Source organism: Megalops cyprinoides, chromosome 16, assembly GCF_013368585.1.
Source record: "Megalops cyprinoides isolate fMegCyp1 chromosome 16, fMegCyp1.pri, whole genome shotgun sequence".
Taxonomy (NCBI): Eukaryota; Metazoa; Chordata; class Actinopteri; order Elopiformes; family Megalopidae; genus Megalops; species Megalops cyprinoides.
Genome location: NC_050598.1, coordinates 6518069 through 6544114, shown reverse-complemented (window position 1 = coordinate 6544114; position 26046 = coordinate 6518069). Strand labels below are relative to the sequence as shown.

Genomic DNA, 26046 nt, shown 5'->3' with positions numbered 1-26046 from the left:
AATTGAATTACACCTTTGTATTAGAATACAAAGGCGTCTGATATCATAATCCTTTTGGAATTGCGCACGGTGTATGTAACGCTTGTCAGTACAATTTGCAACGCAGGCCTTGACCTTAGAATAATGGAAATCATCACATTTTCCATATTCATTATATTCCACAGTGATTATCGTCAAAAATGTTTTATGTTCAGTGCAAACAGTTTGGGGGCTTCGTTTGACGAGTTTGTAGCCTACTGATACAGTCGAAAGATCGACGAAAGCTCACGACTCGACACGAATCTTACCATTGATTTAGATTTATTTCAGTATTAGTTGCATTGTTTTATTATGCGTTATATTTCCTATTCTATAAGACTTATTCAGCCCTCACTCAACATTCAACCCTTGCTCCATGGGGGAAATCTGCATTACGGTTACAAGCTGTCAGACAACTCGTCACGTTCAAAAAGTTACAATTTCCCTTTTGTTTTCGACGACTTATGTCCCATTTACTTTATTGTATCAAGAATCGCTCCAGACGTGCCTCTTCTGGATTTAAATTAGACAAACCTGGTTGCTATCTAAACTGTCACCTACTGTGTAAATCAGGTAAGATTATCGCTTACATACCTAGATGCGTTTCCATTTTATTTTCGAGACACGGGCCTACATTATGTGGCCTGCTTACCGTTGATTTGAACTATTTTCCCTCATTGAGTAGTATATTTGTTCAGTGTCAAATGCCGCTGACAAAAATAACCTGATCAACAGTTGGCGTAAACGCCCTTCGCATACATACCCAAGACCAGATGTCGATGCAGAAGATAATACTCTGTTCTTTCATGTAGTCGTCTACCTCTCCCCCTAAGACTGGGTATAAGAACTCAAACGGCACCGGCCACATTCCTGTTACGCCATGATGGCAATCGCCAACTTGCCTCAGACAAACAGCGCAGTTATCAAGCGCAAACAAATCAAGATTAAACTCATACGTAGATGTTTGTTCTAAGAAAACGCCATTTCTTTTTCCCACGCGCATTGTTATTCCTTCGAGCTCTTGAGCGGTCACCTTCAAAGCGCAACACCTTCAGTCCAGAACCAGGGTTGCACGCGGCATAACCCCGTTCAAGCGAAGCAATATTCTCCTACCAAAACCAGCTTCATCCCACCTTTCTAACACCCAAACGTCGTCACAAGGCTTCGTCTGCGTGCTGTTTCTCCTCAGACCTAAACTGATATTGCAGAAATGCAATTACGCGTTAACTGATCTCTAGGCTGCTCAAATGACACGAGATGAATCTGCGCCGTGAAGTACCTGATGGTCACTTACTTGCAGACTAATGTGTTAATTTCCTGGACATTTCATAGGTGCTCGCACAAAACCCTTGAAAATTCGGTAACATTTGCGCGCTTGGCTGGTGCAAGGGATAACAGTAGCAGTTCTGGTGGCACCGGTCCTGGAAACAGAAATGACACTTGCCTGCGGTGACGAAGTGCTCAGACAGGACTAACGGTACACTCAGTTTGAAGACAAAATCGGTAAAGAACCAGATTCGTTTTTTGATAACTTGAATCACTCAAGTACCTCTAGGGAAAAAAACTGCAACCCAAACCCCATCCTACAGTTTGCATAGTCATTACGTCATTTAGCAGACGCTCTTACGACTTCCGAGTAAGTGAATCAGAACGCTAAGAATAGTTATCTAAAAGTACAAGGTCAGTAAAATACGAAGTTAAGTGTAGAGTGCTTTATGGATATTTATCTATAGGAATAGATAGGAAGACTAGACTACCTTCCTCTAATTACTCGGGGTACAACGGCTATAGCCCTATGTAAAAGTTTATCTAAGTGGGTCAAACTGCCGTGACACCACAGGCCTATTTGCCGATGGATTCATCAGCTCACCCAAAAATGCGCTTGTGTGTAGAACGTTAAACTGGCTACTCAGTCAATGCCGTGTATCCCTCTTGTGGCATTTACAGGTATTACACCAGGAGGCTCCAGTTACCAACATTTTTGATAACTACGTCCGGTAGTCCGATGTAGAGGACTATGTGCAGTTTGAACGAGACAGGAAGGAAACCGCTAACATTCCATAACAAAGGTCACAGAAACAGAACTTTAACTTGTTAAAAAGGAGAAAGAAAACAAAAAACCTTTATTTAAGACCTTTAAAATAAATACTATACAGAATCCAATGTAGAAAAATGCTTAATACACGGCTTCTGTCTCAAAAAAAGGTTAACAATTTCATCACATTTGAATAAATTCATTTAAAAAATAGCACTGACATCCCTCCCACACACCCCCACGCCCAACCTCCCCAAAATAGCCAGGCAATTTTTTAAACACTTAACATGTTATAATCTCTAAATACTCAATCATTTTCAGTTTGGTCCTCACATTAGACCCCTCCAACATATTTGGTGAGGTAGGTTATTAGCAACACACCCCATTTCATTTGCTATTCTGAACACATCTGCATCGAAAAGACCAGAATGAAGAAACCTACGTCAATTCTGAACAAAGATTCAGTCACATTTAACGGCCTAGTTTAAAATTGTACTCAGTGATTGGCCCCATTCCCTCTCCTTTTAATGCTTATGGCCCCTCCCCTCCCTCCCAGTAACCTTACCGAAGTCAAGCTCAACACTGGATCAAAGACAGATGGGGAGGGAAAGGACAACTGATACAATCTGACAGCAGAAAAGTGGGGAGAAAATTATATCAAACCGATTCATGATTTTTTTCATTTTGTAAATTTTATTGAGGTTGCTGCCCACCCCACCCCCAAAATCTGTAAGATTAAAGTATTTTCTAAAAAAGGTGAACTTAACCCAACTGGATTTACTTGGGAATGTTAACCATGCTTTAAAGTCTCTGTGAGGTTCTTTTGAGTCCAAGTCTTTGCTCACATATCCAATGTGATACTCCTGACATTCCCACTACACACAAAAACCTACACAACATACCTAAAACGTGGCAATGGGAGATGACATTCTATCTGGCACCCTTTCAGCATAAATTAATCCTGAATTTCAAACGTCAATTTTTAAGGGACATTTCCCTCATGTCAATTTACAAATTCCTTGTTTCAGTTGGAACTATTTGTTTAAAACTGCAGGTGTGAAAAGGTCCATTTCAGCTTGAAGGGGGGAAGTAAACAAAGGGAGAAAAAAAAAAAAACTGCTAGGACCTCCACTAACCCAGCTTCAACACCCACAGGAAAACTATGCAGGATTTTAACCATGTTGCTTGTGGCGGTTAAGAGGGAATCAACACCACAAATCCCTACCCCACCACCTCCCCCCTACCACAAGCTCAGTGTAATGGTTTCAGAGAGAACAGAAACCAGTTTTGAAAAGCTAACAGAACCAGGGGTTGGGCCATGTGCTGGTATACCAAGAAAGGAAATGGGGGTGGCTGAGTTCAGAGTCTTTTAAATAATTCCATTTCATTGGATGGCTGTTGCGATGGGGCTGGAAACTGTGGGCTACTGCCTCCACCCTGGGAAGGGGCTGGGAGAGACAAAGGGGTAAACTGTGGGTTCCCCTTCTTTAAGAGCACATATTTAGGGAGAGGGGTGTAAGAAAGGACAGGGTGGCTACAGGACCTGGAGAGGGATCCTCCTCAAGACTGAGTGAAGGAAAAAAAAAAAAAAAGAAATGGGTTGGGATCTCTAGATTAGGTCAGCCACATTCATAGGCATCTCCTCCACAGTGGTGTTGTAGAAGGTCTCGATGTCTCGGAGTGTGCGCTTGTCATCCTCAGTCACCATGTTGATAGCAACCCCCTTTCTGCCGAAACGGCCCCCTCGGCCGATCCTACAGGGCAGAGTGACAGACGTAAAGACGAGTTGCTTCAGGTTTAACCATGTAAGTGTCAAACTCACACTAGAACTGCACATATAGGAACACTCAACAGAAGGTGAATGTAACTTCAAACAAGCAAGAATTCCAAATCTGAAAAGTGGTGTATTTAGAATTACGGAGGGAGGGAAGATCTCTCTTCACGCAGTTCCATGCGTCCAAATAAAGGTAGGGGGGCAGGGCTCACCTATGAATGTAGTTCTCCCGGTTTGTGGGCAAGTCGTAGTTGATGACCAGAGACACCTGCTGTACATCAATGCCTCTAGCCTGGAAGAGACGGTTCAAACGGTCAGGCACAGCTCCTATACCAGGTACACAGTCAAAACTACAGTCTAGGATAGCTTGGCTAATCTACCTCTGGCATCGTGCAACACATACAATGCCAAGACAACACAAAGACTGCATCTCCTCAAGATAGGCTAGATTTTCAACTGTAAACCAATTTTAACTGGCCAAGACACAAAAAAATATGGTTAAAAAATAAACAGCCCAAGATGCACTTCTTGTACCACATAAATTTTCACCAGGTCACACTATGCAGCCAGTACCAGGACAGATATGCCAGGGCAGACATTAGAAGTGTCCACTGCTATATAGTTGTGAGGGGGGACAGACGGCCCAGTCACTGTGGAGAGCAGCAGGGATTCTCTGCCAAAGAACTACGTTCCCCCTGCAGCACAGGGACAAGCTGGGGGGAGAGGGAACTTTGGCGAGGCGAACAGGACTGCATTATGGTCATGCACCCGTCAAAGAATACAAGACGTAGCAAAAACCACAATGCAACCGAAAAGCCCAAAAAATGTGCAGGCCACAGCTGAGCCCATTTGTAGTGAGACGTTGCTATATTGGCCTGGTCAGTGCAACCAAGCCCAAAGTGAGCCAGCGAAGGCTTGAAGCTTGTGCACAGACCCACCAGCAGGTCAGTGGTGATCAGAACTCGACTGGAACCTGAGCGGAACTCCCTCATGATCAGATCTCTCTCCTTCTGGTCCATGTCCCCGTGCTGAAACAGATGTGACGCAAGCCAACGTTAACCAAGCAGCACCCCACAGAACACAGCATGCACCCAGCCATCCACCAAACCATATGCCTGTTGCAGTCTGCACTGCTGAATTAAATCGAAATGAGACCATGAGTTAACAAGCTAGTAATATTACAGCCATTCCCATTCTCTTTACTAGCACAGAGCCTTACATCTTACACTTCCCCCAAAACAGACCAGTAAGTTGAACATAGGGAGGAAAAACTACTGTGTATACAGTATAGCCTGTACCCTGTTCTGTGCTAGAGATCTGATGGGGCCCCAGGTGTCATGGGGGCGCTATGGTGGGGTGCAGCGTGCAACGTGTTGCTTACCAGGGCAGAGACAGTGAAGTCCCGGGCGTGCATCTTCTCTGTCAGCCAGTCCACTTTCCGGCGGGTGTTGATGAAGATGACGGCCTGGGTGATGGTCAGGGTCTCATACAGGTCACACAGAGTGTCCAGCTTCCACTCCTGTGGAGAGAGAACAGGAAGTGACATCAGGACAGGGTGCTAGACCCAGAGTAACTTCATGGACAGTTCCAGAAGCACATGCATCTCTATATATCTATAACTGAGGGGAAAAAGTTTTTACAACACAAGATTCAATGACCGAGTACTAACACTGTCAAGCACCAGGGTACACAGCTGAGACAGGAGGGGGCACCGTTTTCAGCCACAGTAGGTTCTGATCATGGCCCCAGAGCCCTGAGGCTCCGTGCACACCTGTTAACAGAACGCTAACAGGCGGCCCGAAGCAGCAGGGGATTCTGGGATCAGTTGACACGCATGGGGGATCATCACTAAACGGCTCAGCCCTCCCACCTTGCTCTAATATAACTGGCCCTTTGGATTTGAGGTAGGAACTACTGAATTCCACTCTTTATAAAGGCTGTTTATTATAGCGCAACACAAGTCTGAAGGAGTAACACTGCAGGATGGAGCTTACGTTCACAGCCATGGGCCACAGCACATGCAGTGTCTGTAAATCCCATCTTTATATTCACCAACTGGAGATCATGTGTCAGGGGGGTGGGGGTGCTGCTGGGAGTTTGGGATCTTAATCTGGTTTTAACAGAAACTAAAGCATTTACCCAAGCTGGGCCGGCAGCCTGACCTGAGGCCCACCACACAGCTGAACACTCAGAGTGTACTCACACTAGCCGTTCCGTACCGTGCCTGAGCACGTTTGACCCACCCAAAGTCCAGTTTGTTTGACTAGTGTGATCGCTAACCGTGCCTGAGCACAGAACTCGAACATGACGCTAATGATGCGACTCTCTCATTTAACAAACATATCCGTTATAGCAACAGTTAGCTGGATATCTGTTAGTTACATGCCCAGTCATAATAAATCCTTTTAACCATCATTTGATTAGCTAGCTGACTTCCTTAAATATAACAAGCTAGCTACTTCCAAAAATGATCTTTGATTGGTTAGTTCTGTAGATCTATACCTAAAAATAACTGGACCCCCACATTAGATTACTAGCAAACAAAATAAAACTAACCATACTTTACATGGCGATGTAAGCATTTGCTGTTGTCAGGGGCTTAGAGTATCACAAAGGAAGCAGCCAACCTGTTTAAGTAGCTAGTCTTCAACAACCATTCAGATAGGTAGCCTGTTAGGTAACTAGCTGTGTTTGTCAATTCTATCGCTAGATAGCTAACGTTAGCTCCCCAGCCAATTAGCATCGATTATGCAACGCAGCGATTTTCAGCTAATCGTGCTGCACATATAAGAAAATTTTTTACAGAGGCAGCTGACGTTGAGGGAGAGATTTGGAGCTGTACTACAATTCATATTCATCAATAAAGTGAGAACCAGACCCGCTATTAACCCAAATATGCTCGAATGAACTGAAAAGTGTACTATCCAAGTCTTCTAAAATGCCAACCCGGGGGGGGGGGCAGGACAGATAAGGAGCTTACCTCTTTCTCCACATTGATGTAGAATTGCCTGATACCCTCCAGGGTCAGCTCCTCCTTCTTGACCAGGATGCGGATGGGGTCACGCATGAATTTCTTGGTGACCTCCAGCACATCCCTTGGCATGGTGGCAGAGAGGAGAACCACCTGGGGGGAGGCGTTTGAGTTTAAGCTTAATGAAAACTAAGTGTGGAATTTCCATGTCCAACAATTTTACCAATGGATTTATATTACTTATACATACAAAAAAAAAATCATCGATTATAAATCATGACAACACAAACTTGCTCTAAGCACATTCCTGCAATGTGAACTGCAATTTCAAACCCCATACAATGGAAGCTCCAGTTTCTACACATCACACAAAACTGTAGCTCTACCTTTGAGAAACTAAGCACCACAATGTCCGCTCACTGTCATTTGAATGTACCTGTGTATTGCTGGCCAGCTTCTGGAAAATTTCATAGATCTGGTCCTTGAACCCTCTGCTCAACATCTCGTCGGCCTCATCCAGCACAAACATCTTGATATACTTGGCCGCTGAGAAGGGAACATGAGCCAATGACAGTAGAATCAGAAAGATGGAGAAATTCACCATATGAGCAAAACAGTAACTCCCTTCCATTCCATCTACCAGATCCAAGGAATATCAAATGGGGACTAAGACTGTCTTCAGCCTTAGTCAAGTCTGATCATGGCCCCAGAGTCCTGCAGCCCATGTTCACCTGCCAGCAAAACACTGGCAGGAGGCCTGGAGCTGCAGGGGATTCTGGAATCAGTTGACACGCATGGTGATCATCACGAGACAGCCCTGCCCCCTACTGGACCCAGACTACCGCAAACTTTGTAGGCAGGAGAAGCATTCTTCATGTTGGTACGATTGGTAAAACCAGACTGGCGCCAGTAATTTCACTGCTGGTTGATGCAACTGATGTTAAAACTGCTACAAAAAGACCTTCAGTTCAGGGAAATTATCCTATCCCACCAAATTCATAAGCCACTAGCAAGAACCTCACAGGCTACTCCTCATAGCTTATGTAAGGATGAAAACGCAAACACATTGACCCCACACTTCCTTCCTTTCTTGACACACTTCCTGATCCAGGCAGCAGTACTCACAGAGAAACTTGCGGTTGAGCATGTCGAAGACTCGACCTGGGGTCCCTACAACTATATGGGGAGCTTCAGCCTGGAGCTTCTGCACCTCACTGCGCACGTTGGTGCCCCCGATGCAGGCATGGCATGACGCACCCATGTAGTCACCAAGGGCCAAGATCACCTTCTGGATCTGCATAGAGGGGGAGACAATTCTGCTCAGCTGCAAGCCAGCATAGCTCCAAACTCGTAAGATGAGCTACAACCCTTAGTAACGTCACAGTTCAGCAAGCTGTCTTACTGGTACAAAACTGTACAGCTTGATTTTAGCCCCTCACAGAACATGGTTGTCAAAAATCAGTCTGTTGAGAAATGACACGTGACTGTATACTCGGAATTACTAACTGAAAAAACACGCTTTTGACAGTGCAACTTTCTCAGACCTATGACAGGAGACGTGACTAATTTTGGGACACTACCACTTTCACAGCATCAGCTGAAATTGCATTTCACTTACAGCTATAACTTTGGGGGGGGGGGGGGGGACTCTAAACCCATCTTCTGCACTAGGCCTGTGGTTCCACACCAGGGCCAACACCCTGTGTGCCAGGTCACTGTGCTACCTGCCCATCATCAATGTTAAACCTGTGCCCACAGCATGAACCAGCCTATTGCTCACTGTGCAGAGATGACTGGGATGAATATGGGCTTCTTTCCTCTTCCCCTGTCAGATATAAGACTCAGTGCCACTAAGAGACACCGCCTTGCCCAGTGACAGGGGGGCGTAATTCAAGGTGTCCTGTGTGTTGGGTTTTCTTCAGGAGACCTCACCTGCTGAGCCAGCTCTCTGGTGGGTGCCAGGACCAAAGCCTGGGTGGCCTTCAGCTCGATTTCGATCTGCTGCAAGATCGAGATGGCAAAAGTGGCCGTCTTCCCCGTGCCCGACTGGGCCTGTGCAATCACATCATAACCTGGGCAGAGGAAACACCAGTACTTAATTACATACAACTGACTATAATTGGGGTTGGGGGTTCAGGACCCTAATGTGTCTCTGGTGTACTGTTCACCATTTTAATGCAGGGCCTTCCATAAAGAATATATGTGCTGGATCATTACAGCTTCTTTTAATTATGGTAGCATTATTATCAAACAATTTGTCTTGTTAGCCAAAACAAATTAAATGGATTGTTGCCCTCTCCCCACCCTGACTGCAATTCCTATACTATATAACTATATTAAATCTGTAACAGCAATGTGTGATAAAGACGACCCTCAGAAGGCAAGACGGGCCCCCCAAACCATAATAATGGAGCTTGCGAACCACACTCAGGCCAAACTGGTGAACAACTTCCCCACAACAAAGCAGTAAACCCAGAACAAATGCCTAGATCCACCTGCGCCAAGTTAAAAGAAGCCAGATGGGGTGACCCGTACATACCCTTGATACAAGGGAGAATGGCCCGCTGCTGAATGGCGGAGGGCTTCTCAAAACCATAGGCGTAGATCCCTCTCAGCAGGGTCTCTCGCAGGTTCATCTCATCAAAGCTGTCCACGATCTCGTTCCAGTTGCTCTGTGGCAAGAGACAGAGTTCCACAAGTTAGTCAATTTGCATGCACATGTTAACATATTCCAAATCTCTTCAAGACCACAGTCAAAGAAAACGCAGGGCAAAACGCGGACAAGAACAACGGTGTTACGTCCTAGATGCTAACAATTCTCACACTCAAAGGTCTAGGTAATGAACATACTACTTCTAGACCCTTAGGGCAGTTTAACAGAGGGGCTTCTAAAAATGCCACCATCTGTACATCAGCATAGATAAGCCAATGTTCATTATGCCAAAGGGGTTATGATATTGGACATTACACCCAAAATCACTGGCACTAGTTATTGCATACCATTTTGGCAAGTAAGGACAAAACCAAAAACAGCCCAAATCTGCATTTAAAACTACCTCCCACCTATTAGTTTTGACAGTCAATTGCTCCCCACAAACTCACCTCAATGACCCCATCTGGCTCCATGCCCTCTGGGCCATTGTCTCTGGGTCTGGGGGAAAAGGTAAAGGTTATTTTCGAGTCCCATTAATGAGGAATATCGCATGCTGCTAGGTGTAACGTACGTTGGCTAATACACAACATACACCATTACACTCTCAATCAAAATGTCAAAACATAACATTTCAATAGATACTTGCTCGAATGTCGAATTACACGGAGCCGGTGATTAACACCACACACCGCAAAATAAGAAAAGAACCCACCCCCCATTTTATTCGTTTTTACAGGCAGCTCTAGGGTGAAACGCTGACGACAACGGGCTGCTCGTTTTAAAATGGAGGTTTAGGCATTTTCGTTCAAAGATTACGACACGTCGACCGTGGGCGGGAGGGACTAGTGTTGGCGCATACGAAGAAGTCGGACAGGCGGCCATTTTTTATTTTCGGGGCATTTAAGATGGTCGTCCTCGTCGTTTAAAAAGCCGGATCCACATGTGCGATGTAGCTCCATGCCCGTTCTCAGATGAAGACTACTCAAAATACTAGCCATCCAAATGACTAAAAATCAGCATTTGTACAAATTACGAACGCACACAAAAACCACGATTTAAGCAGTCTTACGTTTGACAACTGGCAAAGACCGACGCTTTAAATGACTGGTGTCGACTTGGCTAACTTGTTAGCCGGCTAGCTACCTCTTACAGGAAATGTGTTCATGAGCCAAGAGGGCCCATTTATAAATGTGCCTTCACACCCATTTGCGAATCCCTACATTATAAAATTTAGCACCGGACAACAAATACTTTAATACAGTCCCTTATTGGTTACATTATCGTTTTCAGCACGGTACCAGTTAACTGTGCCATGAGTCAACCGCTAGTCTCGGCTTATGCCGGAGGCCTGCCTTTGTCTCGCCGGCTAGGCAGACCATGTGCTCTAATCACACACTTTCAGGGCAGATGTTAAGATCACATGAACAACATCGCGCTATACGAGTATACCCATAACGCTTAGCAGTAAAACCATGAAGTCAACAGAGACCATTCACCACATCACCGTCAATTACCAAACATGATCAGCAAAGGAATATGATTTTCTTCTGACTTTCACGGCATTCCTCATCAACGCTTAAGAAAAGCTTACCCTAGTAACTTACATCGGCCATACGCGTTTCAAAAAGTCGTTACAGCTTGAATGAAACAAATGCCAAAATAGTCACAGCAGCTCAGAAAATAATATTTTAGCTACTATGATCTTTAGCTATCTACCAAACCATTTTAACACCATAGCTAATGACATCACGGAGGAAGCTAGCTAGCCGGCTAGGCAATGTTACTCTGCTTATCACCGTTATTTCAGGTTCGCCAGTTAGCTGGCTAAAAATCGGAATATAAATACACAAGCTATCGCTATAAACACTTGGCCAAGTTGCTTGCCCATGTGGTGATGAGCAAAAGCCGGTTGTCAATATCTAGTTAGGCCTTCAACTCGTAGGCTCCTAGACATTTGCTGACGTTTGCTAGTCAAGATGGCTAGCTACCCCCAACTAAAAATCATAAATACTTAGCATTCAGCCAGCATTCGCATTTGGATTTATAAGAATATCAGAAATCCACATCAAATTATTTCCGTTTTACCATCATAATTAAATCTAAAACCCGATATCTTCCTTACCTATCTTCATATTCAGCCGACATTATTACAAAGAGCGATTCCGCCGCGAAAATGTTTTATATAGTTCAACGTAGTCACCCAAACTAGCTTTGTGATTGGTGTAAAATTCCATCAATCGATCTTCAGACCACCCATTATTGTATTTCATAGGTTTACAGACATTACCCTTCTAACGTCACCAGAGCCCGCCTCACTCCGTATTAGGGTAAAATGGGCGTCATCTATCTGTTACCGCTTCTGTACAGCATAACTATAGGACAAAAGCAGAACAAAATGAATTTCATTGGAAGTCACTCCTGTGACGAACAGGGGTTATTTAGCTCGGGATCGAGTGAGGTTGCCAGCCGCGATGGCTTGAGTCATACAGAAAAAGTTAGGCTACGTTTATCACCCTCTTACCCCACCCTAAATCTTTCGTCATTTGCGATTAAACGTCAGTTATTTCCCAGGGAACCTGTTAAGAAATACTCATCTGATGTGATCATATTTGTCTGTTATGTCTGCTTGAGTCACTGGTCAACGTGTTTCGTGGATCTATTCTGCGTATGTACAATATGCGTGTGTTATATTTATTCATAGGAAAATAAATTACTTTAACTTCATTCTGGCTTCTCACATTCTATCACATCAAAGCCAAGAAACCAGAATACCTCTCAATACAGAAATATTCTAATTTGTTTTGGCGATGTTTAGTTTATACTACATGAATGTAGTATACAGTATATGTGGTGGGACATTACATTACAATGAATGCAATATCCTACAATAGCATTTCTCTGGTGGAAATTCATTATAAATACCTTTCCCAGCATCAATTTTTGAACAGTCAGCATGATCATAGGTAAATACTATGTTTCACTATGATTTCAGGTTACGTTGTCACTCAAATAGCCCCAGTATCATTCGAAACCATCAACAGTCTCTTGCTAAGTGAAACTGAGCTATTATTTTAAATATCCTTAAGCATGAACTTATACATTTAACTGGGTGGGCTTAAACCACCTTTCATTAATAGCAGAATGCCCCGAACTATGGTGCATGAGACTTCCTAATCAAATCCCCTCCCTTCACTTTCTCTCCTTATATATGTATTCCCACAGGTTTGTAAGCGTAACAAATGACAGTAGGATAGTATCACAAAGCTAGCCAGGCAAAGTCTTTGGTGACCTAATGAATTGGTCTCACTGAATTAGGACAATGCACTATGGAATGAATTCAATTATCAGGACTTTTAGAACAGTCTAAAAAATATACACCTCTGTGTGACTCCAAGAGGACTAGAGTTGCCCTCTAAGTCTAAAAATTAGTGATTCCACTCTAGGAGAAAAGCTGGGTTTTACATGACTTCCTCATCTCAATCTTTAGTTTATTTTTTAGTAACTTACACCACAATGCAGTTTAAAATATATAAAACAGTTGACTTTGTTGAAATAAGGCATGCCCCCCCCCCCTCCAAAAAAAAGAATATCAGCAACATTTAAGTTATGAACACAGTAGCCCATAGTTGAAATATATATACCAGTATCTATGTAGATGACACAGTCCATTATGACATATGAGTTTTCAGGTATTATTTATTCAAAAATAAAAAAAAAAACAATTATCACCCCTTCCCCATCTTTCTCAATGAGCATAGTTTACCAGTTACTGACATAAAAAGAGAAACTGAAATGAAGTCATTACTGTTCCACTTCAAGCATGCCTTCTCTCAGCCAGCCTCAAAAGTGACAGTCCATACAGATATCCTCAAAGGCCGAACCCACCTTTTACTGTACTTTCTCCCCTCCATAGACATTCTGAAATAGGACACAGGCCTTGGCCTTGGTCAACCTCAGTGAAGAAAAATACGATCACAAGAATTAAAAAAAATAAAAACACATGTGGGCAGGATAATTAATTACAAGGGCACAAAAGAAATGTCCATTGAGTAAAAGTCTCTCATTGTCAAAAGAAGAGAGGTGGGTGGCTTCTGTTGCAACACCCCACTCCTTCGCTTCGTGTCACAGCGAGAGCTTGCAGTGACACAGTTCTTTGTACATGAGTCTCCTCAATTTGGGCATGTCTTGCTGGCCAAAGCTGAAGGGCTGTCCCAGAGCCAGACACTTGCAGTACTGGAAGGCGGGAGCGGGGGAAGGGAAGGGGGGAGGGACAGAGAGGTACAAAGAATGAGTTTTTTTTTTTTTTTTTACCCCAAATCAAACAATGGCAGACAAGAGGAGAGAGTTTAGAGACAGATGGAGACCAAGGAATTCAACAGGAGAGTGAGACTGGGACGAGCTATGGAGTAGTGGCGTGTAAAGCCAGCTTCTTCTGGAGATGGGGTTAAAGGTCAAAAATACCTCAGAGGTGGACCCCAACGCTGCTTCCATGGCAGTTAGGTTCAGTCAGTTAACAACTGAATAAACGAGTCGAGATGTCAGGATTCTATGACTCGTCTGATGAATAGTCTGTTAGAGTACAGCGAAGAACAGTAACTACACAGAAGCATCAAACCCACCTGGAGAACAAAAGCCCCACAGTCACTGTCATTGTTCTGTCTGGCAACGTTCTGAAAGGGACAAACAAAGACAATGGGGTCACCTGAAAGGGACCTGACAGCCACACATTAATGCACGTAAGTGCAGGTATGAATGCAAACACAATAGGAGTCTCAAAGCAAGCCACAAATACAGTGCCTATACTCACACCGCAATGTTGGTCATCCCAGCAATGCTCAACCATCTCACACACACACACACACACACACACACACACACACACACACAAAAAGGCATAGGAACACACTGCTCACTGTACCATCTGTATTAGGGAGCATCCTTTAATAAGAGTGCCAGACCTGGCATCCTTACCATTTTGAAGAAGCCTTTCCAGCCGGTGAGAAAGTCTTTCTGCTCTTTCTTGATAGCCTCTGCCTGGAGGTACTTTGCAATATGCTGGGGAAAGAAAGACAGGGGGAAAGGGAGAGCTGTGAACAATATGAATGGCAGCAAAAGCGCAGCCATGGTTATAGGTTAGAGCTGAGCCCTAAAAACGAAGCCACCCTTCACCTTAGGGCAGCGGCGGTTGAGGGTGCGCTGGGAGTCAAAGTACGTGATGGCCCGGCGGGGGACATCCACGCACACTAGCGACCAGTGCACTTCCAGGTGAATGGGGATCAACAGCAGATCCTTCCGGAAGATGTCAACCTAGGAAGCAAGAGGAAGGAGGGAAATCACCTTCAAGTTAACCTGCAAACTGAAATCAATCCTTAAATGAAAGGAACTCTTGGTCCAGTTCAGTTCTGTTACTGCTTGTTATGCGGATGACCTGGCCAGCCACTCAACATTTCACAGATCAAGTGCCTAAAAAAACCTATTTATTTCGCACTCAAAATAAATAAAATGTATAACCGCAGCCACATGAAAACAGTAACTACTACTGGTACAGTAATTGTTGTCATATGGTAACAGCTAAAGAAAACATACGCGACACAGCACAGTATAAATTAAGCTCTCTTACATTTTTTGTCCACCGTTTGACCCCCTCGTAGCCTTTTGTCCTCAATTTGTCGTAAAAGAAGCTGTTGAAGAAGTGAACCTGAGAGACAAAGAAATGATAAAGAGGTCACAGCCAAGGTAAGATCTGCAAAAAGATCCCCCGCATCGATACTAATATACACACACAGCACACACAAAGGACTGAATTAATTATCATGCATTTCAAAGTTACCAGATTTAGCTTTGGGGTGTTCATTGATTTGGGGGCCCATCTAATGTTCTACAATATGTTTTGACTTAAGGGGAAAAAAGAAAGTAACAAGTGATGTGAATCACACTGCCCAGCCAGAACTGAAGTATTCAACATGAAGCAACCCTTAGTATCTGGGCCAATAAACACATGTCTTAAAAGTACAGGATAAAAAACTGGACTGCAAAATTTACAAAATATCACATTAAGGACCATTACCACACAGAGAAATGAAGCTGTAAACAGGGGTACACTTATATATTTACTAGCACTAAGGTGGACAACTAATATGTGCGTATATAACAGGCAGCCATGGGGATCAGCAGGAAAATTGTGACAAAGCAAGGTGCCGACTCAAATTGGAGAACTCATCGGGAGTGATCTGCCTGGGAATCCAACTGGCAAACTTTGGGTTACAAGCTTTGCTCCTCAGTACTACACCAAGGAGAACAATAAAATTTATACACAAGTGGCCAAGTTAGAAACTAGAAGTTAAAAAAGGAAATATAACTATTGTGGGGCCTTTTTGAATTTTAATTTTGGAATTTTGACCCAGATAACTGGCCTCTAATCTGCACCTTCATCAATTTGACATAAAAATTGTTTGGATTTTTGATGACCAGTGAGGACAGCACATGTGTCAAGATTGATCAAAAATTTGATCAAAACACATTACAATATTTATGTTCCTACCATGTGTGCGTGTGTTTGTGCATGTGTTTGTGTATACGTGCTTAGAATGCCTTGTGGCCACTCCAAACCAAACTGACACTCCATAAAAAACAGGCTTGGGTCACCACCTGTGTTAACATCGCATCACCACTCTCTCACTCAAACACAAACATGACACAAAAGCACAGTGGAAACTTCATTAGCACAGCCTACGGCTGACCCCACTGCATTGTGGCATGGTAGGGTATTGCCTCCAGGGCTTTTGTGATGACATACATTTAGCATTTCTAAGCAAACGTGCCGCATAGAGGCCTTTTACCTTACCTTCTCAGGCACAGAGTCCATCACCAGATCCCCGTACATATTCATGACCTACAGGAAGCAAGCATACCAGCAGGGTGACCATAAGAAGAACCACTGACACCCCCCACCCCACCCCTCCCCCCCTTCACTGACAGATGTCCCCTTTTTTGCCCTCAGGTTTCAACTGTACATCCCAAGATGTAATACAGTAGATCACTCTGAACCAAAGGAGAGATTGGAAGTTGTCACAGAATTTGTAGGTATTCCTTGCTTAAATGACAAAAAAAAACAGTTATAATTATCTTGTTAAAGTCGTGTAACATTAAGCTGAAATCGAGTCACCCATGTGTTAGCAATAATAATAATGTGAAGCAATAATTTCCACCACCTTTTAATTTCGAGAGAACACAAAAATGAATCTTTACTAAAGAAACAAAACAAAGGTGTGTCTCAGATTATGGTTGCCCAACATATTAAACTGTACAAACTTAAAATCATCTTCATCTGTTACAATTCCTCTTTCAGGTTAAATCCTGCTGTACATACTTTTACATAAAGTTTGGTGACTCTCATTTTTATTCCTTCAAGTGTGCTCATTTTAGCCTTCAAAGTTTACCATTCCCCAGATGTTATTTATCACATGAAATATCTCCTAAACCAGATACATGAAAAAAATCACAGGAAAGAAGAATCCTCACTCCAGTATGTGAACTCAAGGACTTAGATGAACTCATAAACTTCCAAGACTTTTCAGCCATTGTTAGGACACATGAAAAAGAATAGTTACAGTAATAAGCTAGGTCCATGTCAATAATGATATCTACCATTATGCTGGTTACGAGGACTGCTAAGATCTAGTGTTTAGGACTGTGAGTGGTTAGGACTGTTACTGCATTTTTATCTATACATACTGTATATTAAAAAACTGTCCTATTTTCACTGCTGTCCAAATAAAGCCCAAGTTTCTGCATTGGGCTTTGCAATAGGGATCACGAAACAACAAAATCTTCTAGAATGTTTTTGGTGGTACATAAGATGACACTGAACAAGGACAGTGAATTTTAGTGTGCGATTTGCTGTCATAGAGATAAAGGAGCATCTGTTTGCATTAAAGAGGATTCATTTCTGAGCCTCAGCTTTGAAGACAGGTGCACACCTGGTCGTTGAGCCAGTTCTGGCCATACAGAGTGCTGAGGTCATCCATGGTGAGGACATGGCGCTTGTAGTTGACACGGAACCCGCGCACCACGGCACTGCTTGACAAACGCTGGAGGATCAAATGCTGCACCACCGCCTTCCTGTATACATATAAACACATATTTGTTATATTTTTGCATGGAGAGTTCCATGTTTTGAGCAAGGAGCAGTAGCAGTTACTATGACTGCTACTTTATACGTGGATAAGACAGTAACACCAATAGCACGTGCTGCACTGACAGATACACAAGAATACAGGGAAACACCAAAGGGGATACTTTCCCGTTTAGGACTGAGAGAAGGTGCAGTAAATCCATGCAGTCCTTGGGTTACATACCACTCAACATGTATAATCTCAACTTCATATAAACCCCTTTAAATTATAAATATATAATATGTACAAGTATATAACTAACGGATATGGAAGAACTACTACTGTACTTAGATAGGCATTGTAAAAAAAAACAGTGTGGATAGACCACAAAGCAGTATAAGGGTGGTAGGAGATACTTACACAAAAGCATGGCAGTAGAACCCAAACTACATAGTGACTTAAGGAACATAACCCTTGTGACAATCGGGGAGTGTCTGTGCTACAGTACAGGTGTACGAGTCTCACCTGTGAGGCTGGGAGAAACTCTCATTGAAGATGTCCTGCAGCTTCTCCACCACCTCGTCCACGTGGATGGGGATCAGGCTGCCATACTGCTGCAGGGACTCGTCCAAGATCCCTGGGGTGTCAGAGAGAGACAGGGGGATAACCATCTGACCAATGAGCACACTTGTGTATGACCAACGAGCACACTTGTATGTTACAGATTCATGAACCAAGATGAACTTGAATTGATGAACTCACTGAAAAAGACTAGGGGGAGAAAGTTCACTTAGGGATGGCAGCCAAATCTGTAAGGATGCAGTTGTCAGTACCTTGGACACATGTCAGCTGTTCGTCGGTCAGGGCGCTCTGCATGCTCTGGGAGCTGGGCTTGTCCCGTGGGCCCGTGGGCTCATCTGCCAGTGCCTCGGGGATCAAATCGCGCCCCCTCGTGCCTACCGCCTGACTAATCTGGAAGTCTCCTGGGAAACCGTTCACACCACAGTACTGGGAGTCTGGGGGAGAGGACAGGGAGAGAACGTCTATCATTAACAGAGCAATAGAGCTTCATTAGCATTCACTGCCATGGACAAAATACCAGAGAGGTCTGAACATTACAGACAAAGGGCCATTACCCTACCCAAGTTAAAAAAGAGCAACGACCAGAGGCACTGATACTGAAGAACAAATGCTGCCACCATTTCAGTAGCTGCATGAACCTGGTGTTGCAAGGAAGAATTGTGAGAAAGAAGCTTCTTCTGAAGCCACAACAGAAAAGCAAAGTGGTGCAGATTCTTCTGACTGCTTCTTAGGCTAACAGATATACTCCTTAGCAGCAACCTTCTGCTAGAGGAGAAGCTTCTGCTAAGGAGAACATCATTCCCTCAATGAAAGCTGGAGTCGGAACCGTTCGTTCCCAAATGAGAGAAGGATGAGCTGAAATATACACAGTTGCAGGACATTTTTAGAAAAACCTGGTTCCCCTTGCTAGGATGCACCCCCTTGGCTGAAAAATGGAAATGGTCAAAGGAAAAAGAAAATTTATCTTCTGGTCACAGCAGTCCTTAGACCTCAGTCTGATGAATGTTTGTGGTTTGAACCTAAAGAAGTACTGCATGCGAGAGCCACAAAATCCTTAGGGAAATTATAACAAGAAAATTCTGTCTGGAGGGGTGTCTTAATGTCTTATTTGAGGGGCACTTTAACCTTATAAAATACCACAGGATGCATCCTCACAGTGTCTTTAAAGTCAGAGGAGTCGCTGCTTATTATGGGATTGTGAACTCTGATCAGTGTTTTTGAAAAACATTAAATTACTTGCAAAATGCAATACATGCTGTTGCTCTCTGTATCAGTTCAAGTAGTATTTCATTTTCATTTGTCTGAGCAAAAAACAGACTACACACTTGCATTTCATCTGGTAAATCACCTTTTTGTTAAAATTTTATCAGGGGTACAAGTAATACTGGAGGCCAGTGTGTGTGCAAGTGTGTACACACACCCACACATGCTTGTGTATAGCCATTTTCACATATGAACTTCGGACAATGTCCGGAGAATCAGGTCCAGACATTGTCTGGAGTTGCCCTTTCACACATGTAGCACACAACAGGAGATTGTCCGTATCAAACGCGTTGTCACCTCCTGGAAATACTCCGGTTTGGTTTAGGCGAGGGGCGGCGCCTGGGTAGAGCGTGCAGGAGGCAGGACATAACGCAAAAAGTACACTGCAGAAATCACAGTGGCTGTATTCGAAACCGCCTACTGCATACTGTGTACTGCGTTTTACACAAGTATATCCTGCATTCTGCATGCTATTTTTCAGTGTAGTACCCAGTATGCGACTGTTAATGATTACATTTGTAGTATATTACATTGTCGGGTGAAATCATTGCGAGTTTAGAAACATCCAGATTTAGATTTCCTCGTGGTATTTTCCAGTTAGATGCCACTTGCATTCTCACGAGTGAAAAGTATTTACGAGTTCACGAAATGGATTCGCGAGTTGAAGTATTTTCCAGGTTTTTCTTTTCAAGGTCTTACCTTTCGGTGGTATGGGCACATAATGTGGCACGGAGGAGGAGAAGGCGAACATAGCTATTGTACTTTTGGGTAGCCTATAAAAAAATAGCACCATTTGGATGACTATGTGTGATATCAGTACACATAATTTATTATTAATTATTAGGGGTGCAGCGGATCACAAAACTCATGGTTCGGATCGTATCATGGTTTCTGAGTCACGGATCAGATCATTTTTTCGGATCAGCGAAGAAAAGGAGACAAATGTAACTTTGCTTTCCATTTATTACTTAAAGAACACTTAAAGCAAGGAACTTTTGCCCATGGTCTTAAATGAAAACAACATTCAAGATGTCCAATAAAATCTTAAAATAAAATATTCAATACTTAATTGTTGAGTGCTTGTTCTGCTATTCTTAGGCTGTGTCCGAAATCGCTCCCTATTCACTATATAGTGCATATATACATTACATTTATTCATTTAGCAGACGCTTTTATCCAAAGCGACTTACATAGGTTACAGTTCTTTACATAAAATATATAAACATATAAAAACATATATACATTTTACACTTGATCATTGGACTTAACTACCAGCTAGCAGCCTTCGTCTTCGAAACGCTTCTGCTAAGTAAGGTTGCTGGTTTTTAAAATGGTGCTTGTATTTTTTCACTGCAACTCTGCATCGAGATTTAGGGAATTATTACTTTAAAAAGTAACAGAGGAAGTTAATCCGCTGTTCACATGCACGCCGAACCGTGGGGGGGATCTGCAGGGATCATGGATCAACTACGGTCCGTTACACCACTATTAATTATACATTTATTATAACAGGAAGGTAAGTTTTTGTTGTTCGCTATGTAATGTTAGGTCACTAGTTCACCTATCTCACTATACCTATCACTATTAGCTACTAACCAGATAATAAACTACTAACCAATGTTATTAATCTTCGAAAGAGACAAGTTTTGGCAGTATAGCTATAGCTAACGATCTCTTCAACGATCGTTGGACTCAAAATAACGTATTTGGACACATCCGCAATATCAACGAAAGAGTGGAAAGAAATATACAGGCAAGCAGAAAAGAGTACGAAGCAGATGTTTTTATTCTTCCGGTTTCGCGCCAGTCGCATGATAGACATGTCATCAACATGCCCACTCGCTCGCTGTGAATTCTCCGGAAAATGACCGGCTCAATTCACACATGGACTCAATTCGACATTACACGGACTTTGTACTAGGGAGCTGGCAGAGTGAAGTCCGTCTCATGTCCAATCCGACTGATTCGGATGTTTGCGTTCTCACATACAGCTCCTCCGGGTAATGCCTGGATAACTTCTGGCTTTCAGTGCATGTCTGAAAAGGGCTTATGAAACCTTAAAGCACCAAAGTTTCACAATTCTCAATATTGTTTTCAAACTGTCTTATCATGACACCACCAACAGTTGATTGATTTCTTTGCACTTGTTCACAACTAAAACACTCATTCTTGCATTTTACCTTAATTTTTCATTATGCTTATTTTATAATAATAATAATTATTAGTAATATTATTATTTCACATTTGACCTTTCGCGCTGTGACCTAATGGCCTTTAAAAAGTGCTAATTTATAACCATTACGCCAACATTTTTAAAACTCTGACCAGGATAATGGTAAAACATTGCCATGAGTGTACAATGATTATTCACATAGGGTGAATGCACACTGCACAACACACTGTGAATGCAGCCAGGAGCATTTACCCTCTGTACTGAACATAGTTTTATAGTATGACTCTCCAAGCTATGCTGGGTTGCAGAAGTTGAGCAATTGGACAGTAGTGCCTTCAACAATAGATGCTGAACATATTAACAATATTAGTTGAACAATATTAGTTTCGTTTGGAGCCTGAATATTCCCAAAATAAGGACAGACAAAGAAGTATGGTGATCGTCTTTCCATGAGGACACAATAGCTTCTCCCTATTGCATTTGTTCCCCCTGCAATGTGATACAAACACATAAAGGATGTATCTGATGCCAGCCGTCATTTTTACTGTATCAGAACACCTCGGTTTAGACAAGACACATTTAACCTGCTTCAGTCCCTGTCTCCACCCTCTCTGATATTGAATTCACATGTAAAACATGCAAAATGAATCTTTTTCTTCCCTCCACACAAAATAAAATAAATGAGTATTCATAAGTATTTAACTGAATCTAATTTTCATCATAACGTGATGTCATCATCCTGCAACGCATTGCACAATGTTGGCTCCTCATTGGCTAATCCTGTCAGCCAATGCTCAAATAGTGAACAATGCTTTCATAGCAACATCATAGCTGTGGCAAGGTGAACCTTAAGGAAACTATCTAAGTTGGCATTTGATTGCCAGCCTGTTGTCCCCTGATATATTGCATAGGTAGGTGCAATGTCATTTCCATACATAACTGCAGTTCCCAACATGCAACCACGCTCATCAATACATCACATTATTGTAATTTAGCAGAGATTATTGTAATCTACCCAGTGTGACTTTTATAGGTTGCAGTTTTTACATCGACATAGATTAAAATAGTTGTGGAAACAGTTGAGGAAGGGCTAATAAATAAGGCAATCTGAGTGACTGCTCACTGTGGGCTGACTGACCTTGTTGAAAAAACTGACCCTAAATAAGAGAACTAAAGCAAAGTTCCTCCTGCCCACTTGCATGTGAAATACTCAGTGCTTTGCTGACCGTTAGTGTTGTCTCACCTGTCTTGGGTCCCCTCTGCAGAGTGAGTGGCAGGCCTTTCAGGAGCGTCTCTGCTGGCTGGGGGGTCCCGAGCCTCTGATGCTGCCGCCCTCCAAACAGGCCGCACTGCCGCAGGCGCCTCGTCCTCCTGTGCCCCAGAGTCCCCGCTCTCTGGGCCCGCTGGCGCCAGGCCCTCCAGCGCTGGGCCAAACGACCCCACGCGCCGCCAAGAGTCCGGTGCCTCCGCCAGCGCTTCAGCCCAAGCGGTCTAAACACCCTGAGGGGCGAATGAGCAGGGCCGTCAGGCGAGTCCCCTGCTTTGTGTCCGGCCTGCTGCTGCTGCAGCTGAGGCCAGTGCTGCCTCTGCGGTGACTGCGGTGGTGCCCCCCACTCCATCCCCGCTTCTTCTCCCCAGCTTCCACCCTCATAATCAACCCCCTCCTCCTCCTCTTCCTCCTCTTCTTCTTCGTCGTTGTCACCATCTTCCTCTTCCTCTTCCTCCTGGTCCATGTACTCCATTCCCCAGATCCCAGCCTGGCGGCCTAGCTTCAGGTGCATGGGACTGGGGGCGTGGTGAGTCGAGGCAGGGTCCAGGAGATGTCCCCCTGCGAGGCCCCCTCCCGCACTGCCTTCCTGACCCCCAGCCAGGGCCAGTTCACTCTGCCAGCGATTCTGTGCCAGGCTTCCACCACTATCTCTCATGGTCCACCTGCACCCCACTACCTGTGCCAGACCCCCACCTATCTGGGCACAGAGAAGCGAAATATCAACAATTGGCCAGCAGTCTCAGAGACAACTCAACATGGTTATTTATGATAGACCTGCCTGGTCCCTACTGATGTATGACAGTGACATTGTTTTATCTTGCTGTTTTGATTCACCCTAACCTCACTACTAAGTTTTAAAGCACAAAATATTTTCGACATGTTTTTACACCACAAATTGTAACAACTTCACATGACTGAACAATAAATACAGCTAAATACATATATGAAATAAATGTTCATGTAGATTAGGATATGTGACACCATCGATTAAAGTCTTCCACAATTCGATGACAGCTGTTCAGTTCAGACATGAACCTGGGTAAAGGAACACAACCATCAAGCATCATATTTCAACATCTGCAGATACATCGAGGTAGTGGTATTTGGAGAGCTATCTTAGATTAGCTGGAAAGCTAACTAGCTAATGTTCGGTTTCGATCTTTGTTTCTGGCAGGAGTGGTTAGCCCTCTGTTGGCTAACATTAGATTTACTCCCGCCACTAATGAGTAACGCGTATGGGAGATGTATACTGCTTGATGGCAGAAAATTAACTTATATTTCTGGACGACGCGCGTTTCTACTAGCTATCTTTTGTTCGCCGATATCCGATAACTCTCAGACATATCGCTGGCAAGCTTATAACTGTATCTAATTATATATAATACCTAGCTATATCAACAAGTTAGGTAACGGTAGCTAAACAAATAGACAGCTAGCTAGATAACTTGTAGAATGATTGCTTTCAGCTCTCTTATAACTAGCTATGTTTACGTTCAGCCATGCCATCTGGTTCTCAGTTGCTAGCTCGCTAGCTAATGTGTCAGGAAGGTTTCCATACAGTGGTAGGTTGGTGGCCAATTTATGCAGCTTGTCGCTGCATGTCCTTTTTTATTTTTCTCATAATTTATATAAGTTTGCACAGTATACGCTAGATGGTGGCTAAACCATCTAACAATAACAATATTGCCATTAGACAGCTTGCAGATATCTGGCACACATTCACAAAATACAGATACCGCTTGGCCTCTTTGATTCCACAGTGCATGTGTGTGTCGTGCATACAAAACTTCAAACTCACCGGTAACGTGCAGATTTCAGTCTGAACTTTATTTTTTCAATCCGGGTTATTTTTGGGTTACTAAAAACGATTTTAAAACATAAAACAAACAGAAACACTACTTTAAATTCTGCCTCATTCAATGAACACCGGCGCTTCTTTACAACGAAGGCAAACAGCTTCCGCCGCGACTCGCTGATGTCATCAGGCAACCGTCTGCGACGCGTTTTCCACGGTCGTGATGACAAAATGCGGTTTAACGTTTTTGACCACAGCTGTGAGCAACCGTTGCCGGTGAAGAATTAACGTTACATTTATCCTTCACCCCGATGGCAGGTCACCGTGACCGACTTCAGACCGTAGGCAATAAACTTGGACGGCATTGGAGAGAAATGGCAGATGAAGTGATGAAATTGTCCATATAACGGCCACACGTGTTGTAGATGGTATTGGCTTCGCGTTGAACACGACAACGCTCATACAACAGTTCTAGCCTAGCCCTGCATTAGCAAAAATATTTCTTGCATTTCTTTTTCGGATACATTAAACATAAAACATATGCTTATTTCTTAGAACTGTTAACTTCCCTGGCCAAACATTTTGGTATCAATCTCGTGTTGATCCCTGGTGACCACATGCAGTGATCAAAATACGATCACGAGCACATGACACATCTTAGTGGTGGTGCATTGGTATTCCAGTCAATACACCAGTAAATGAACTCGGGTGGGTGTGGTAGCTGGTAGCTGTTCTTGATAAAAGAACAAATAGAGTGGTTGATACTCATTGTAATAAGTGTTTAGTGCTCCTGTAGGTCTATAAGTGTATCTGCTAAATTGGATAATAATGATAATAAATGTGTAGTATATATTTATGTTTAGGTATGTAGGCTATTAAGGATATTGTGCCCCTTACCCCCCCCCCACCCCTTCTTTTCTATCTTTATCTCTATCTGCATTTTTCCTTTCAGCTTCCTGATGATAATGGGACAAATTGAGAAAGTGTGTTGCAAAAAGCTATGCAGATGAATCAGAAGCATCAGAGGAAACACATCCCTTACCCCGTAATGATCAGCCAAACGACAATTTTTTGCTGCAGATGCACAGACGTATTAAATGTGCATGAAATTCAGTAGGTTAATTCATTAGGTTGGTGAATACTCGGATTTGCTGTGGGATTCACAGGGCTGGAACCCACTGTTGGAGGCAGTGCACTTTGTGCATCTGACACAAGCCCTTTGCACCAGACTTTTTCGGATACATTAAACATAAAACATATGCTTATTTCTTAGAACTGTTAACTTCCCTGGCCAAACATTTTGGTATCAATCTCGTGTTGATCCCTGGTGACCACATGCAGTGATCAAAATACGATCACGAGCACATGACACATCTTAGTGGTGGTGCATTGGTATTC

At 43.3% G+C, this 26046-nt stretch overlaps 2 protein-coding genes and 2 non-coding genes across 5 annotated transcripts; all 4 read right to left on the bottom strand.

Moving 5' to 3' along the window:
• Positions 1 to 2266: 2266 nt before the first annotated feature.
• eif4a1a (eukaryotic translation initiation factor 4A1A) lies at positions 2267 to 11644 on the bottom strand. The gene is made up of 11 exons (XM_036547864.1): positions 11574 to 11644; positions 9901 to 9949; positions 9338 to 9470; positions 8731 to 8870; positions 7924 to 8092; positions 7235 to 7344; positions 6808 to 6951; positions 5209 to 5346; positions 4766 to 4855; positions 4040 to 4119; positions 2267 to 3807 (listed from the first exon to the last, which is right to left on the bottom strand). Exons 1-11 carry the CDS (start codon positions 11594 to 11596, stop codon positions 3663 to 3665), a joined length of 1221 nt encoding a protein of 406 aa, XP_036403757.1. The 5' UTR covers positions 11597 to 11644; the 3' UTR covers positions 2267 to 3662.
• On the bottom strand, positions 5541 to 5681 carry LOC118791700. Its single transcript, XR_005005561.1, has one exon. It is a non-coding gene; the product is annotated as a small nucleolar RNA SNORD10 (small nucleolar RNA).
• LOC118791699 lies at positions 7473 to 7611 on the bottom strand. Its single transcript, XR_005005560.1, has one exon. It is a non-coding gene; the product is annotated as a small nucleolar RNA SNORD10 (small nucleolar RNA).
• Positions 11645 to 13025: 1381 nt separating the features above from the next.
• On the bottom strand, positions 13026 to 24795 carry senp3b (SUMO specific peptidase 3b). Of its 2 annotated transcripts, none has more exons than XM_036547862.1 (11): positions 24652 to 24795; positions 22827 to 23550; positions 18399 to 18581; positions 18091 to 18202; positions 17431 to 17572; positions 16296 to 16343; positions 15072 to 15149; positions 14621 to 14758; positions 14423 to 14506; positions 14071 to 14121; positions 13026 to 13684 (listed from the first exon to the last, which is right to left on the bottom strand). In XM_036547862.1, the coding sequence occupies exons 2-11, from the start codon at positions 23506 to 23508 to the stop codon at positions 13574 to 13576; spliced, it is 1629 nt and encodes a 542-aa protein (XP_036403755.1). In that variant the 5' UTR covers positions 23509 to 23550; positions 24652 to 24795; the 3' UTR covers positions 13026 to 13573. The 2 variants fall into 2 exon arrangements, with proteins under 2 accessions (XP_036403755.1, XP_036403756.1); XM_036547863.1 differs by having other exon boundaries at positions 22827 to 23546.
• Positions 24796 to 26046: the final 1251 nt, after the last annotated feature.